The sequence below is a fragment of the Myotis daubentonii genome, chromosome 14 (assembly GCF_963259705.1).
Source record: "Myotis daubentonii chromosome 14, mMyoDau2.1, whole genome shotgun sequence".
NCBI lineage: Eukaryota > Metazoa > Chordata > Mammalia > Chiroptera > Vespertilionidae > Myotis > Myotis daubentonii.
Window position 1 is genome coordinate 25,058,070 of NC_081853.1, and position 14,709 is coordinate 25,072,778.

General features: G+C 45.3%; 1 protein-coding gene across 1 annotated transcript in view; it reads left to right on the plus strand.

Annotated features, from left to right (window-relative positions):
* SYN2 (synapsin II) overlaps positions 1-14,709 on the plus strand; it is a 172,173-nt gene that overhangs the window by 153,697 nt on the left and 3,767 nt on the right. The window contains exons 11-12 of the mRNA XM_059663610.1: positions 9,827-9,884; positions 14,126-14,378. Coding sequence (XP_059519593.1) covers positions 9,827-9,884; positions 14,126-14,378 — 311 coding nt within the window. The remainder of the gene's footprint in view (positions 1-9,826; positions 9,885-14,125; positions 14,379-14,709) is intronic.

Genomic DNA, 14,709 nt, shown 5'->3' on the forward strand with positions numbered 1-14,709 from the left:
ATCCTTACCTGCAGCTCCTGAGTTTTTTATTTCTTTGACTAGGGGCCCGGTGCACGAAATTCGTGCACTGGGTGTGTGTGGGGGGGAGTGTCCCTCAGCCAAGCCTGCCCCCTCTCACATACTGGGAGCCCTCAGGCATTGACCCCCATCACCCTCCAATCGCAGGATCGGCCCCTTGCCCAGGCCTGATGCCTCTGGCTGAGGCGTTCGGCCCGGGCAGCGGGGACCCGCAGCTGCAGCAGCCCCACGATCGTGGGCTTCGCTTTAGGCCCAGGCAAGGGACCCCTAACTCTTGGGACTGCCAGCTTCGACCGTGCCCAGCTCCCATCGCTGGCTCCACCCCTACTTCCTGCTATCACTGGCCAGGGCGGGAAAGGTACCTGATTCTCTGATCATGGCTGGGGGGCAGGGCAAAGGCGGCCCAAGGGCCGCCTTCGCCCTGCCCCCCAGCTCTTAGCTCCCCCCTGGGTTTCCGATCACTGTCAGTGGCAGGGGGCTTCTTCCTGCTTTCCCTTTCGCCTCCCTGCATTGTGCCTACATATGCAAATTAATCGCCATCTTGTTGGCAGTTAACTGCCAATCTTAGTTGGCAGTTAATTTGCATATAGCCCTGATTAGCCAATGAAAAGGGTAGCTCGTACGCCAATTACCATTTTTCTCTTTTATTAGTGTTGATTTGTGTTGATTCTAGAAGAGTACCTAAAGGAGGCTGGAGTGATTGGGGAGTGGGTGGGGAAGGGGAATAGAGGGCACACCTTGCCTATTGTCAGCCATCCCCATAGCCCTGAATGGGTAAATCATAGAAAACAAAGTCATAAAAGTGGACCCAGGCCAGCTGCTATAACCAGTTTAAAGGAATTGAGGCAGGAGTATGAGAGGCATTGGCTGTGTCTCTGAAAGCAGGGAGGTGAGTGGCAAAGCTGTTGACAACCTAGTCTCAGCCTGGCTTGACTGCCTGCTCTGGGGCTGCCTATTGACATTAGTGTTTTAGAGAGACAGTTCTCAAGGTGGCAGTGACACCTGGTGGCCAGAGATGGCCAAAGCCTCCGGGTCTGCCCTCATATTCACTGACCCCGTGGGGCCTGTCATCTGGCATCTGAGCTTAGCTTTACATCCTGAGGCCTTGGAGCGGCGTGGGCTGCTCCTGAGATTCCCAGGAATCAGAGAAAGAACATTAAGTAGAGCAGAGCTTTTAGGTCATGCCAATAGAGGTGGCATCCTAGTGCTGCCTTCATGTAGCTAATCTTTTTTCAATTCCACTGCTCCCACTCTTTTTTATTTTTCTATCAAATCTTCTAGGGCCAAAGGGCTGAATAGCTAATGCAGGGAATTTAGATACTAATGGGCTTTCTATTTGGCTTTGAGTTAGACCTATGAGGAGTGATTCTAAGACTCAGCCTTTGGAAGCATTAATACATGTATGGTGTCCAGGAGGAAGACAAACCTCTTCCCCTACCCTGAACTGCTCATACCACACTTGCAATGTTTTTACCAGTCTGAAGGTCATTGTATACCAAGGATAAACTCTAACTCTACCTGGATCATTCTTCTCAATGGAGAGAAAACCAGGAGGTTGAAGCATTTGGCAAATGTATTTTTTTAGAGTTAAAGTTGCTGTAGTTGAATAGTAATAGTCTTAAGGAGCCCATGATTTGATATTTTCTGCTTTCTGATAGCTGTCATGAGATAGAACTGGTGCCAAAAGGCAAACCTACCTACTGGAAGATAGGGGTAAACTCTGTAACAGTGGGGGAAGAATTGGCTGCTCTGGGAAGTAGTATGTGACTGCCACATCATTGCTGATGTTCAAACAGGGGCAGGATGAGCCACTTGTCAGGGACATTGTAGAGCAGAGTGTGGGCTAGGGGCTAGGGCTGTTGGAGCAGGTAAATTTTAAAATCTCCTTCCAGATCTGAGATGCTGTGATTCAGGCCATGTGCTAGCCACAGACCTGGAAAAGACAGTATTGAGAGTTCATAAATGAAGGACTGAGCTCTAGTAACCTATGGTCTCTGGTGGGACATTCTTCCAATCCTTTTAAACTGGCTCTCTGGTCTAAAGAGATACCAAAAACATTTCCAGCTAGGTCTTTCCAGCCACAAAGGCTTGAAAAGATGAGGTCTCTTGAGTGCAAGGAGATCAAGACTTAGAAAGTTGTTTCACTGTAGTCTGAACAGCCATGCAGTTAGGAAGGGAGCACAATTCAGATCCAAACCATGGGATTAAGAGAGCTTCATTTAGCTTAGAAGAAGTAAATTTAGGACAAATGAAAGGCCTTCCTGCTTCCCACAGCAGAACTGGCTTTAGAGAATTTATTCCCCAGTGAATATAAACTGAAAATCTAAGGAGATTCGAGGCAGGTTCAGATAAAGTCACTAGTGACTAGATCCCTTAACAGACTATTAAGAGAAACTATTTTGGGGCTGTCTTAACTTTTTAGGGACATTTTTAATCACTTGAAGCTGACATTCTGACCTCAAGTGACCTGGCCCTCAGTGCTCCCATAGGTCTCGTGGACTGCCTGCCTGGGACATTTCTTATGGCCTTAGAAAATCACTGATTATGGGAGAGCCCCAGTCCAGGAGATGAGCTCTGCCCTCAGAACAGCCATTCCCCTCACAAAAGAAGGAAGAGGAGCTCATCCTTGGGCACCTTTTATATAACCTTTCAGAGGAAGGAAGGTGGGCATTGGCAACTGCAGAGGTGATCCCAGAAAGATCCCTGAAAACATGCTGTTCCCCTTGCTCTGACTGAACCTACAACCTTCTGACCACATTCCTTCCTGCTGCCTCATTCCCCCTAGGGTCCTAGACCGGGAGAGCGGGGCCTGGGGGAGCTGATCAGAATAGTTCTGTGGTGTGGCCAGCAAGGAGCTTGGCCTGGCCTCTTTCCTGGGGCCAGACCCTGAGACCCTTTCCTAATTTCCTGTCTCAGATATGCTGAGCAAGGCCTTCCTCCTTGGTGGGGGCAGCTGGACCCAGGCCAACAACTCTCAAGAGTTGAGTCACGTAATGTCTTTCCTTCCTCAGCTTTCCATCCTGCTGGGACCTCAGATAGTAGCTCCTCTCTCCCAGCTTGTCTGCCGAAAGCCACAGGATGACAAATTAAAGGTGTCTTTGACAAAAACCCACAAATCTTCATCATGGGCTTAGTTTCTCTATCAGATCAGTAATTTACTTTCCAATAACTTCAAGAGCAAATATTTACTGTTTCTGAATTGACTTTTCTGTATTTTCAGAGACCTTGCTGCTGGAATAGATGAGCAAGGCATGTAGTCAGTGATATGCAGAGAGCATGGTATAGCTTAGACCAGAATCTCCTACACACTCAACTACTATGCACCAGGTGACAGGAAGCCACCCAACAATATCTTCTCTGTTGATGCATGAAATCCTACCACTAGAGATTCTTTCCTTTGGATTGATATTATTATTTAAATAATAGTGATGATGCCAACTTATATAATTACTTTGCTAGCACTTTACAGTTTATAAAGTACAGCCATTATTTTGAGTCACACAACCCTAGGTAAGAAGGTTTGGGCTATTTCTGTCTCTTTCATATCAGCAAAAAGAATGCAAATGATTTGTCCAAGGTCATACAGCTTATAACAAGAGAGCTAATATTCTGGTCCCTAGCCCTATAATACCATGCACTGTTCCCTTTTGATGCTCCTACTAGAGTACAGGGGATGGTAAGAATGGATAGAGCTGGGCCTTTTGACCCTTGACCCTATATAATGGAAAACCTTGCTCTCCTCCCAGCCTGAAGGAATCTCTGAGCTTCACCAACTCTTATCTTCTTGACTTCTCTCATCACTAAAATCCAGTGGATTCAGCACAGCAGGATACTAGCTCAATCAGCTTTGATGGAGTGCAACTGCACATTCTCCTTGCCAAACTACTCAAAGCCTGTGCCTGCAGGACATGTCTGCTCAGGCCCGGTAGCCGTGGGGTCTTTCTGGGCCCAAGCCTCTGCAGCTATGAAGGGCTTGTCCCATTTCTCATACACCTAAAGAACTGAAAAATTCATGAAAGAATTAATGGATTAATGGAAGCCTAGAGCCAGAAGAGTCTGTAGAAGTCATCTGCTTGCAACTACATAGCACCTCTGACCAGAGGTTGTGCAGACCCTGCTTAAATACCTCTAGTCCCAGGAGACTCACTACTACCCAAGCTAGCCCTTGACCCTGTTCAGAGCTTGTACATTTGACTAACTTAGTCCTCAGTGCATTCATAGTTATCTCATTGAATCTTTACAATCAGCCCATTTGGGAAACTGAGACTCAGAGATTACGTAACGTCAAATTCACATCAGGAAAGATGTCATTTCCACACTTCTCACCATCCTATCTGCTCCATGCACCCATTTTATTCCACCTGAGTCCCCCTTAAAAGAGATACCCAGAACTGGTTGCAGTGTCTTGTGAAGTTTATCAGCCTAAAGAGCAGTGGACTTGTGATCTCCCCTTTTTGAGACACTGATGAACCACCAGCTGCATCATATTTTTGGAAGCACTATTACAAACCAACACCCTCTGAGCTTGTTGTTAGTCTCTAAACCCAGGGTTATTGGGGGGTTTTCTTTATGCTGCTAAAAGGCCATTTATTCCCCCTTCTCTTGTGGTGTGTCTGGGCACAAGCGTTGGGCTTCACATTCTTACCTGTTTAAGTAAACCCAACTTCCTGAGGGAAACTGCCGCTCAGCCTGGCCATGAGTTCCTGCTGTGGGCTGGCTGCAGGCCAGACTTTGGCAGTGACGCCAGAGTGGCCAGACTTCTCTGGAATCTGGCATCCCATGAGGCTCTTGGTGACTGGAGACAGATCTCATGGTAGCCAGTCCCCACAGGGAATAGGCCCTCAGCTCCAGCAGATGGAAGGCTTGTGGGTGGAGGCAGAGAGTCTCAGCCTGGCATGGGACAGTCCTAGGGGACTCTCCTCCCGCCTCCTGTTGCCCCTGGGAAGTCCTCAGTCCATAACCTTGGTGGAGCTGAGGACAGAACTCCCAAGGCGCCAGACAAGGGTGGCCAAGGCACATTCCCAGGCTCCAGCCCAAAAGGCTACCTCTGGGAGCTCTTCCCCTTAAGCTTTGGGAAGGGAAATTTGGGTTCAGTTCATCTTTGAGTATCTTATTTGTATACTGATGTGGCTGAGGAGAGCTGGGGCCAGCCTTCATGGTATGATTACTCCTGTCAGTTCATCCTGTAAAAGTCTGGAGTTCTCCCATTAGAGTTTTATATATAAGATTTTAAAGGTTCTCCTGGAATCATAGAGTCTCAGGATTGGAAGAAACTGTGGTGTTCATCTAATCTGTCTCATAATGAAGGAATATTATCTACAACATCTTTGTCAGGCAATTCTCTAGTTTCTACATGAAGATGCCCACTTCCCAAAACAGCCACTTGCACTGTTTTTACTGTAGAAAGTTCTTCCAATAAGTGAAAGTCTACTCTTCTGGAATGTCTGCCCATTGGCCCTGGTTCTGCCCTTGTGCTCTGTGGTCCTCCATAGAGGAGAAACATATGGAGGAGGACATCTTAAAATGGTCTTGTCCAATGTCCACAGTAATTCGCTGGCAGTCACAGCAGTGCAACCTTGGGGAAGGAGCTGGCAAGAGTCAGTCTATATGAATTTTGCTGTTTTTCATCTGAATATCTCTCTCAGGCATTGAGGTTATGACACTGATGGCTTGTCAGGGAGCCCAGGGGAGGTTTGTAACATTACAACGGAATAAAGTTCTCTGAAGCCCTAGAATGGGAGCACACTGCCGGAGGTATTCCATCATGGGAGTGAGACCTAGGAAACAATGGAACTTCCGAGGAAAAGGCCTCTTAATATTATCATCCCAGCATCTGTTGTATTTTATTTAGCACCTACTGGGGCCAGGTGCTTATAAATATCTAGATAGATAGATAGATAGATAGATAGATAGATAGATAGATAATCAATCTCACTTTATATCACAAAAACCTTTTGAAGAAAGGCAGGTGCAGAGGAGCAAAATACCTTTCCCAAGGTCACAAAGTTACAGGTTTAGATTAAGTGGCAGGTTTAGATTAACCGAAGGTCTTCCTAACTGAAAAGCCTAATTCCTCAGTCACTCTGTTACTCTATTTTAAAGTAGACCTAGATGGCTGTGTGTGTGTATGTGTGTCTGTGTGTGTGTGTTGGGGCTGGGATTAATACCCAGCCCCATCTGAGCAAGAAGTCAGGAACCCAGGTAAAAAGCAACCCTGGTATCCTGTGCTCCCATTTCCAAACACTATATCCTGGCCCCAGACTTCTCATCCAGTTGGCAGCCAGGTTAAGAGAAGGAAGAGATCTGAATAGGAAAGAACTGTTGAGCCTTATGTGTCCTAAACTTGGCTGGTTAAACAGTCTTGATGGAAGCAATTACTGCTGCTTTGAGACTTGATGGACTTACCTTCTGTGCCTGATATATAGGCACCTGTAACAGGCCTCAAGTTTAATTCCCTAACCAGAGCATTTTCAGAGCTGCTCACCAGTGTTGATACCAAATAAGATATGGCTTAACAACTAGGGTTTACCAACATTTTTATCTTAAAAGACTTATATTCTGCTACATTTTGGGCTTTCATTGTAGTTGTTACATGTTCATTTACTTAACAAGGTTTTTACTAAGGACCTCTTATATGCTCGGCCCTGTGCTTAGTGATGTTGGTAAAATGACAATAGTCTTGAATATTCAAAAATATTCCCAATTCTATTTTTTAAAATATATTTTTATGGATTTTAGAGAGAGAGGAAGAGAGATGGAGAGATGGAAACATTGGTGAGAGAGAAACATCATCAACATCAGTCGGCTGCTACCTGCATGCCCCCTCCTGGACATGTGCCTTGAGCCAGAATCGAATTGGCAATTTCCTGGTACATGTGTCAAAGCTCAATCACTGAGCAACACTGGCCAGGCTCCCAATTCTATTTGAGCTTTTAAAAAATCCTCACTTGAGGATGTATTTATTGGTTTGAGAGAGAGAGAGAGAGAGAGAGAGAGAGAGAGAGAGAGAGAGAGAGAGGAAGGGAGAGAGTGAGAGAAAGTGAGAAAGAGAGAGGGGCAAACATCAATGTGAGAGAGAAACATCAGTTGGTTGCCTCCTATATGCATCCTGATCGGGGATCAAACCTGCAATCTAGGTATATGCCCTGACTAGGAATCGAGCCCTCAAATCAACCTTTTGGTGTGCAGGATGGCATTCCAACCAATTGAGCCATCCGGCCAGGGCTTTTTTTAAAATCCTCACCTGAGGATATGTTTTTTTTAGAGAGAGGAAAAGATGGGGCGGGGGAGGGAGAGACATCGATGTGAAAGAGAAACATCGATTGGTTACCTCCTACCTACAGTACCTGACCCAGGATCAAACCTGTGAGCTTTCAGTATACAGGGACAGCGCTCCAACAAACTGAGCCACACCAGCTATGGTGCAGCCAGAGCTCTTTTAACTTTTTAATAAAGAACTCCCATATCAGGCCATATATCCCAATTTTTCTTTGGGGAAAAAAAGGGACACTGCATTTGTTAGGAATTCATGAGAAGATGAAGACACATAGTCCATGCCCTCAAGGATTTGGTAGTTTTCTTAGAAGCATTATCCCAGCCTTCAGGATAACAAGATAGCACTGCAAATGTCCCTTTCAGTAGTATAAGTCTCCTAAATGCTATTATAGGATTTCAGAGAGGAGATGACAAATCGAAAAGAGGCAGTCAGAAAGGGAGATTTCATGGATAGGGTAGAACTTGACTTAGACATCCATGCACTATGGAGTGGCCTAGACTAGAGAATAAACAGTGAGGGGTCAGGCCTGGTGGGAGCCGGTGTGTTTAGGACATGAGGGAGAGAGAAGGCTAGCAGGGTCAATTCCAACCATGCTGATGAATGTTCCTGATGTCAGCCTGAAGAGTGTGAATGTTATCTGTAAGCAATGAAAAGAAAAGGTGAGCATCAGACTGCCGGGGCTCACAGTCCAGTTGCATTAGCCACCAGTCCAGTTGCATTAGCCACCACTGTATGACCCTGGACAAATTACCTGACTTAGATGTACCTCAGTTTCCTTATCTAAAATTAGGGATGTTGATAATAGCATCCATATTATAGAGCTATAGTGAAGTTTAAGGTAAATGCTGTATAAAAGTGTACATGTTACCTAGCATATAAATAGTGTTAATTATAAATTATTTAGAGCGTTAGAGTTAGGGAAGGAGTTTAGAAGGATAAGTAGCCATGAAGAAGATAGATTGGAGAGGGAAGAGACTAAGAATGAGGAGACTATTTTGGTAGTCTAAGCAAGACATGATATAGGCCTGATCAGGGTTGGCCAAGAGAAGATGGTGAATTTTGGATGCCATGAGGGAAACATGATGGGTCTTAATGGCTGAGTGGAGGCAGTGGTTCTCTAGCTAGCTTATTGGGTGTGGGTATTTCAGTACCTGGGCTCAGACTAAGTCTTCCAGATCTCATGAGAGGGCTTGGAAGAAAGGGAAAGAAGTGTTGATATTCTTGCTGTGATCTTTGAGAAACTGGAGATTATAGGTATAAGGGGTGCCCTCTGATGTGTTGGCACTAAGGACATTTCAAAGGCTCCCTACCTCCTTCTATCTGAAATTCTTAGTACAACAGTTGTAGGCATTGCTGTTATTAAAAGACCATGATACTAGAAAGGGTAACACTTCTGCTTTCCTGGCAATCGAGCTGAAAATGGGCTTCAATAGGCAGAAGAGAAGATAGATGGCCAGAATTGGAGCCCCATGGGAAATGGGGAACAGGAGGAGAAACAGTTTTAATGTGGGAGTAGGGCTGGGGGGCATGTCACAAGGGGAGAGGAGCACTAAAAGAGGAAGTGGGAGAGTGCTCAAGACATACTCAGCCCATTTCACAGCCTTGCCTCAGAAGCTCCCTCTCTGACATCACCATCGGCATACTTGGCATCCCTCCGGCTTTATAGAGCATTTCCCCTATGCTGAATTCAAGCTCCAAATGCTCACCGCTTTCATACAAATGTTAGACAGACTGAAGTCACATGCATCTTTGATCCTGTTAGGACATAATCAGAATCACAGCTGGGAGGAGAGGAAGCATGGGAGTGGAGCCATGTTGTTGGGTAAAATGTAATGATGCTGTTTGAGAGGAAAACAGCTTGGCCTTGAGCACTTTTACAAACATGAACATCATACTCCCTCCCTTTGGGTAAGAGAGGTTCTGGAAAGCAAACAACTGTCCCCTCCTTCAAGTCCCTCCTGTAGGAGTTGTAGCCAGCCCAAAGAGTGGCTCTGACCCCTGAGTCTGCTCCAGAGCTGATCCCACCCTGGAGTTAACTCCACATGAGAAGAGAGCCAAATGAGGCTGTTCACCTGGTCCGGGGTCCTCCCTGCTCCCCCCACCCCACCACCACCACCACTTCTTCAGTCCCTGGAGTCGCTGAAAGCACAGCCTGATCTTTGGAGTTTGGTGTTGATCCTTCCCTTTTCTTCAGGAAGCCAGGCCTGTGAGTATGAGGGGAAGCTGGACATCAGGCAGATCACATAGAAGAAACCAAATGTTGATGGAAGACTCAAAGCTTCTTATAAATCTAAAAAGGGGTGAAATGAAAAAGGGGTGGATACACTGTGTATCAGAGTAGTTCTATGCCCCAGACTGCCTACACCTGTGTGCCAGCAACAGCCTAGAGTCTGAAAATTATTTCTGAAACAGCAGAAGCCTCTGGAACAGATCCCACAGATCCCACTGAAGCCATACTACAAAGCCACAGGGCTTCTCTTTGGAATCTGATTAGAGTTTTCTTTTTATCTCTTTTACATTTTTGTCTTCCAGAGTGGAACACTTAAGGATCCGGACTCGAGCAAGACCCCACCTCAGCGGCCAGCCCCCCAAGGTTGTTTACAGTATATTCTCGACTGTAATGGCATTGCAGTAGGGCCAAAGCAAGTCCAAGCTTCTTAAAGTGATTGGTAGTTAATTTTTCAAAGCAGAAATTTTAAGCCAAAAACAAATAAGGAAAGAAAGGAAAGTGGGGAGGGAAGCAACTCACCCTCCCATTGGTGCCGTTTCTGCGTTCTTTCAATGCTGACTGGACTGTGTTTTTCCTATGCAGTGTCAGCTCCTCTGTCTGGTTGTTTACCTGTCCCTATTTGTGCTTGTAATGCTCACTTATGTTTCTCTGTATAACTTGTGATTCCAGGGCTGTTTGTAAACAGTGTACAAAAGAATTGTGCCTCTCCCAAGTCCAGGGTGACTCTACCTTCTGGGTGGTTTGATATATTTTTTAAAGTATTACATAATGTGGGGTGAAATAGGACTAGGGGATGGACAGGAGAGAAACAAAGACCACAAAAATAAAACCCAACTCCACTCCTTTTCCCCTTCCCCTTTAACACACCCTTCCCCCCTGGTCCAGCTCAGACTAAACCACCCCCACCCCCTGCTTACCTCCATGAATGTGCTTGGGATCTTCAATGAACTGTGCTTTTTGCTTTCTTTCTGCATGACTAGATAGAAGTTTAAGAGATTTCCAAGGTCTAATTTTCATAGCTTCATCCGTTGAATCTGAAGCCATCCACATTTTTCTCCATTTGCTAAAATTTGGTGCAGTTTGAGTATATGTGAATATGCTGGCTGTGCCTGTAGAGTTCTTGTGTTTTCAGTGATGACATAAAACATAAAGAAGAAGCTATTCTAGGAATGTGTTTTGTATTTTACATCCCAGTGTACTCTTTGTTTTTATTATTAAATAATTAGCTCTGAGATTAGAAAAAAAAATGGGGCCGCCGATGTGCAATATCCAGGTGAACTTGTGAGTATTTTCTGTGTTGATCTCAGTCCCCCCAAGTTGTTTCTTCTTTGTTGCTGTTTCTGAATTGGCCATGTGTGTGCTTTTGTGGAACTGAGGCTGTTTTGTATCCCCAAAGCTTGACGTATGTACAGAGATGATTCTTTAGCAATTTTAGAAATAGAATGCAGGGAGCTACTGAAAGTCTGGGAAGGATTCGGCCATTCTGCTCTTGGCCTCTTCTGAGGCATCATAACACGAGACCAAATTTAAAATGTCCCATTTCACTTGAGTCGGTACACTGCCTACAGAACTCTGTGGTGGACTCCTGCTTTAGTTTTCTGCTGTTATGGGAGCCCTCTGGAGTCTAAAGTATAAAGAGCTTTATCTTTCTAGGGAAAAACTGTCTCAGATGTTACCTTGTGTGTGTTTGGGGCAAAGGCTGCACAGCTGTGGCTCTTGAAGAACCCTCACTGGTTCTCTTTCCTCCAATACTCAGCTCCTGGGCAGAGATGAGGCAGTTAATTAAAGCAGGCCTTGGGTTCAATGCCTCATCTTGCCATCTCCTGGTCAGGCTCAGAATGGGCACCAAGTGGCCTCCTCAAGCATCATGGTTCATGGAAGTTCATGCCAGCAGTTTGCCTTTCAGAAGAAGTGCTTCGGCTCTACTTTTACATTCCCTTTCACTCCTATACTGATATGTCACTGTTCTGGATTACCAGGTCTGAGGAACAACTAGTGTTGGCAGTATGTAACATGATTTATGTGTCAAGGGGGCACTGCTCTGGTTTCTCCTTAGGTTGCTGGCAAATTCAGAGGCTACAGGGAATACCCTGAGTGTGAATGTTCTTGTCTCTGATCCCTTCTTTAGAAGATGATGGTAATCAATCTGTTGTAAATATATACATATATGCATTTACACTCTTTCAGGTGAGTTGCCTAAGAATCAGGCCCTTCAATACCTCCCAATCTGATCAAATGATAGAAAGGAATAAAGCAACATTTCCCCAAATGGAGAAATTTATTTATTTATTTATTATTTTTGTCCAGTGGTGAGCTGATGGTGGTGTTGCTTCTCTGCATGTTCTCAATGTGAACATCCAGGTGCTTTTCATGTGACATTTGTGAACCACAAACACAAAGTTGCTATTTGAATTCAGTCAGGTTCCAGGGTGGTATCAGCCAAGGTCTCTCAGGTGGGAGAGAAAACTGCCAAACACAAGTAGACAGCTTAACCTGACTGTCATGTGACCTCAGGCAGCATGCTAAGGGACAACTCTATGGCCTGGGGGACATACGCATCACAGTATAGGATTGCCATTCAGGTGTTTTGTACCCATTTCTTTTCTGATGTTGTCCCTTTTTTTTGTACTGACCCAGCGTGAGAACCTCAGCTAATGCTGGAAGTGTGATTGAAGTACCTCTCTTTTGTGACTCTCTTGTACAGCTTAATGTGCAATAAAGGAAAAGTTATATCTGTCTTCAGTGTTAAGTTGTAAAGTTTCTGGCTATTCAAGCATCTCTGTACAGGTGGGAAAGCTTTAAGATTTCTGGTACAAGATGCTGAGCTATCAACGTGAAATATTTTATAAGAAGATGTTAATACAAATAATACCAAACTTTTAAAAGGCAAAAACTGGTTAATATGAAATAATCTGCTAACCCAGTGGTTCTCAACCTTCTGGCCCTTTAAATACAGTTCCTCATGTTGTGACCCAACCATAAAATTATTTTTGTTGCTACTTCATAACTGTAATGTTGCTACTGTTATGAATCGTAATGTAAATATCTGATATGCAGGATGGTCTTAGGCGACCCCTGTGAAAGGGTTGTTCGACTGCCAAAGTGGTCGCGACCCACAGGTTGAGAACCGCTGTGCTAACCTGTCATCTTCGCTAGTTATCTAATTTGAACCTGGGAATTCTTAAACATGAAAATTTCCATTTTTTCATTCATTTATATATTTATGTGTAACTAACCCTAGTATTAATTGTTAATTGATGATAAAGTAGATAATTGATAATTGATGATAAATGGGCCAACAGTCATGGGTGCACAATGGTATAAACATAGAATTTTACCTCTCCAGAGGGTACAGGTGTTCTGGTGTTTCTAGAAAACTAAGTTATAACACAACTTTTAGCTGCCATTGAGTTTCTATACCACTCCTTCCAGTAGGCCCATGGATGTGGACACTAAGATTTTGACTGAGAAATTGGATTTCTAGGCCAATTATGCATCATTTCCACTAGTCTATATGTGCTGATTCGGACATCTTTTGACTCCTGACTATAGTAACCACCCTCAGCAAAATCAGAGCCATTGGTACCACACTTACTGTCTATCAATCTCCAGAGGAAGGATGACTTTTTTCTTTCCAGACCACAGATGGTTTTCTGTCTCATTCTGGGAGAAGGGAATCCTGGTCCTCTTTGAGGGGGTGGAGGTGGGGGAGTCTTCTCTACCAGGTGGTGCCCACATCATCTCCAGGGGAAAATGGGACTTGGATTTCTGTAGAATTTTACCATACTCACCTGAAAAGGACTGGAGCCCCTGCGGATGGTAATAAAAAAGCAAAAGAGTTACTGGAAACAAAAGATTTATCTTAGTCATGGGCATGAGCTAATACTAAAATGAAGCCCTGGTGGGGTGGGGGTGGGAATCAGACACGTATAGACTCAGAGCAGGACAAAGGCTAGTTCCATAAAACAATGTCAGTGATTAGCAATGATCATAAAGCACAGAATAATTTTTGAAGAACTTTCTCACCTATTACCATCTTTAAAACACTACCATCTTAAAAGAAAACTACAAGTAGGCCTTATTTTTTAACAGTTTTATGTTTAGAAACACAGAGGCCCAGAGAAGTTTCCTGACTTGCTCAAGGAGTCACTGATAGACTATGTCTTGGGTTTTCTGATTCCCAGACCACTGCTCTTTCCACTGCCCTGTACTGTGTCTGCTCTGTGGAACTTGAGACCTCCTACTAGGGGCAGGTTGGCCTGTACCTGAGGAACCTCTGGGGAAGAGGGGTGGGGTCCCTCTGGTCTGCGGGGTCTTCTATAGAGAGCTCACCTCTGATTGAAGCCGCTCATCCCATGGTTTCTTCCCTGTCCCCCGACTTCTGCTGTGACTGAGGTGCTGTGTCTCTGAGGAAAAGCAAGTACTGGCAATGTATGAGGGTAACCAGGGACTCCCTCTGGGGTCCTTCAGAGCCTCTGGTGGCTTCTTGTTATGGAGCTTATCCTTTCAGTAATTAACTAACCACACCCTTTGAAACATAGATTTTAACAAGAAAACCCTTTGATATGGTTAAATTATGAAGTTTTTCTTGTACTGAACCTAGGGGGCCCCTGGGCAACCCCAAGGAATGCAACCCCCAGGCAAGGTGCTGCCTCCACGCCGACTCCCCCGTGGACCATCAGTGCCACCTTCCTCCTCTTCCTCCTCCTCCTCTTCTTCCTCCTTCTCGGCTCCTCAGCTGCCGGGCGGCCCCACCACCCACGGAGATGCACCCTCCAGCAGCAGCTCCCTGGCAGAGGCCCAGCCACCCCCGGCTGCTCCACCACAGAAGCCCCAGCCTCACCCACAGCTCAAGTAAGAGACAACTCAGCAGCTGCTTCCCCTCCCCTCTTCCTGCCCTTCCTCGCAGGCCTTGGGCTCCAGAGGTGCTAGAAAGCACCTTCAGTCAGGCCTCTTCCTCCTCCACAGATATTTTTTGTGGGGGTTTTTGGGGGTTTTGGTTTTGGGTTGTTTTATTTTTTGGTTTTTGGTTGTGTGTGGGTTTTTTTGTTGTTGTTGGGGGCCTATTTAGGGTTGATTGGGAGGATAGGAAAGAGGGAAGTGAAAGTCTAAAGTCTAGCTAGAAGCTCAAACCCTCCCCTTTCTTCCTGGGGAGTGACAGTAAGGCAGAGATACTACCCCTTCT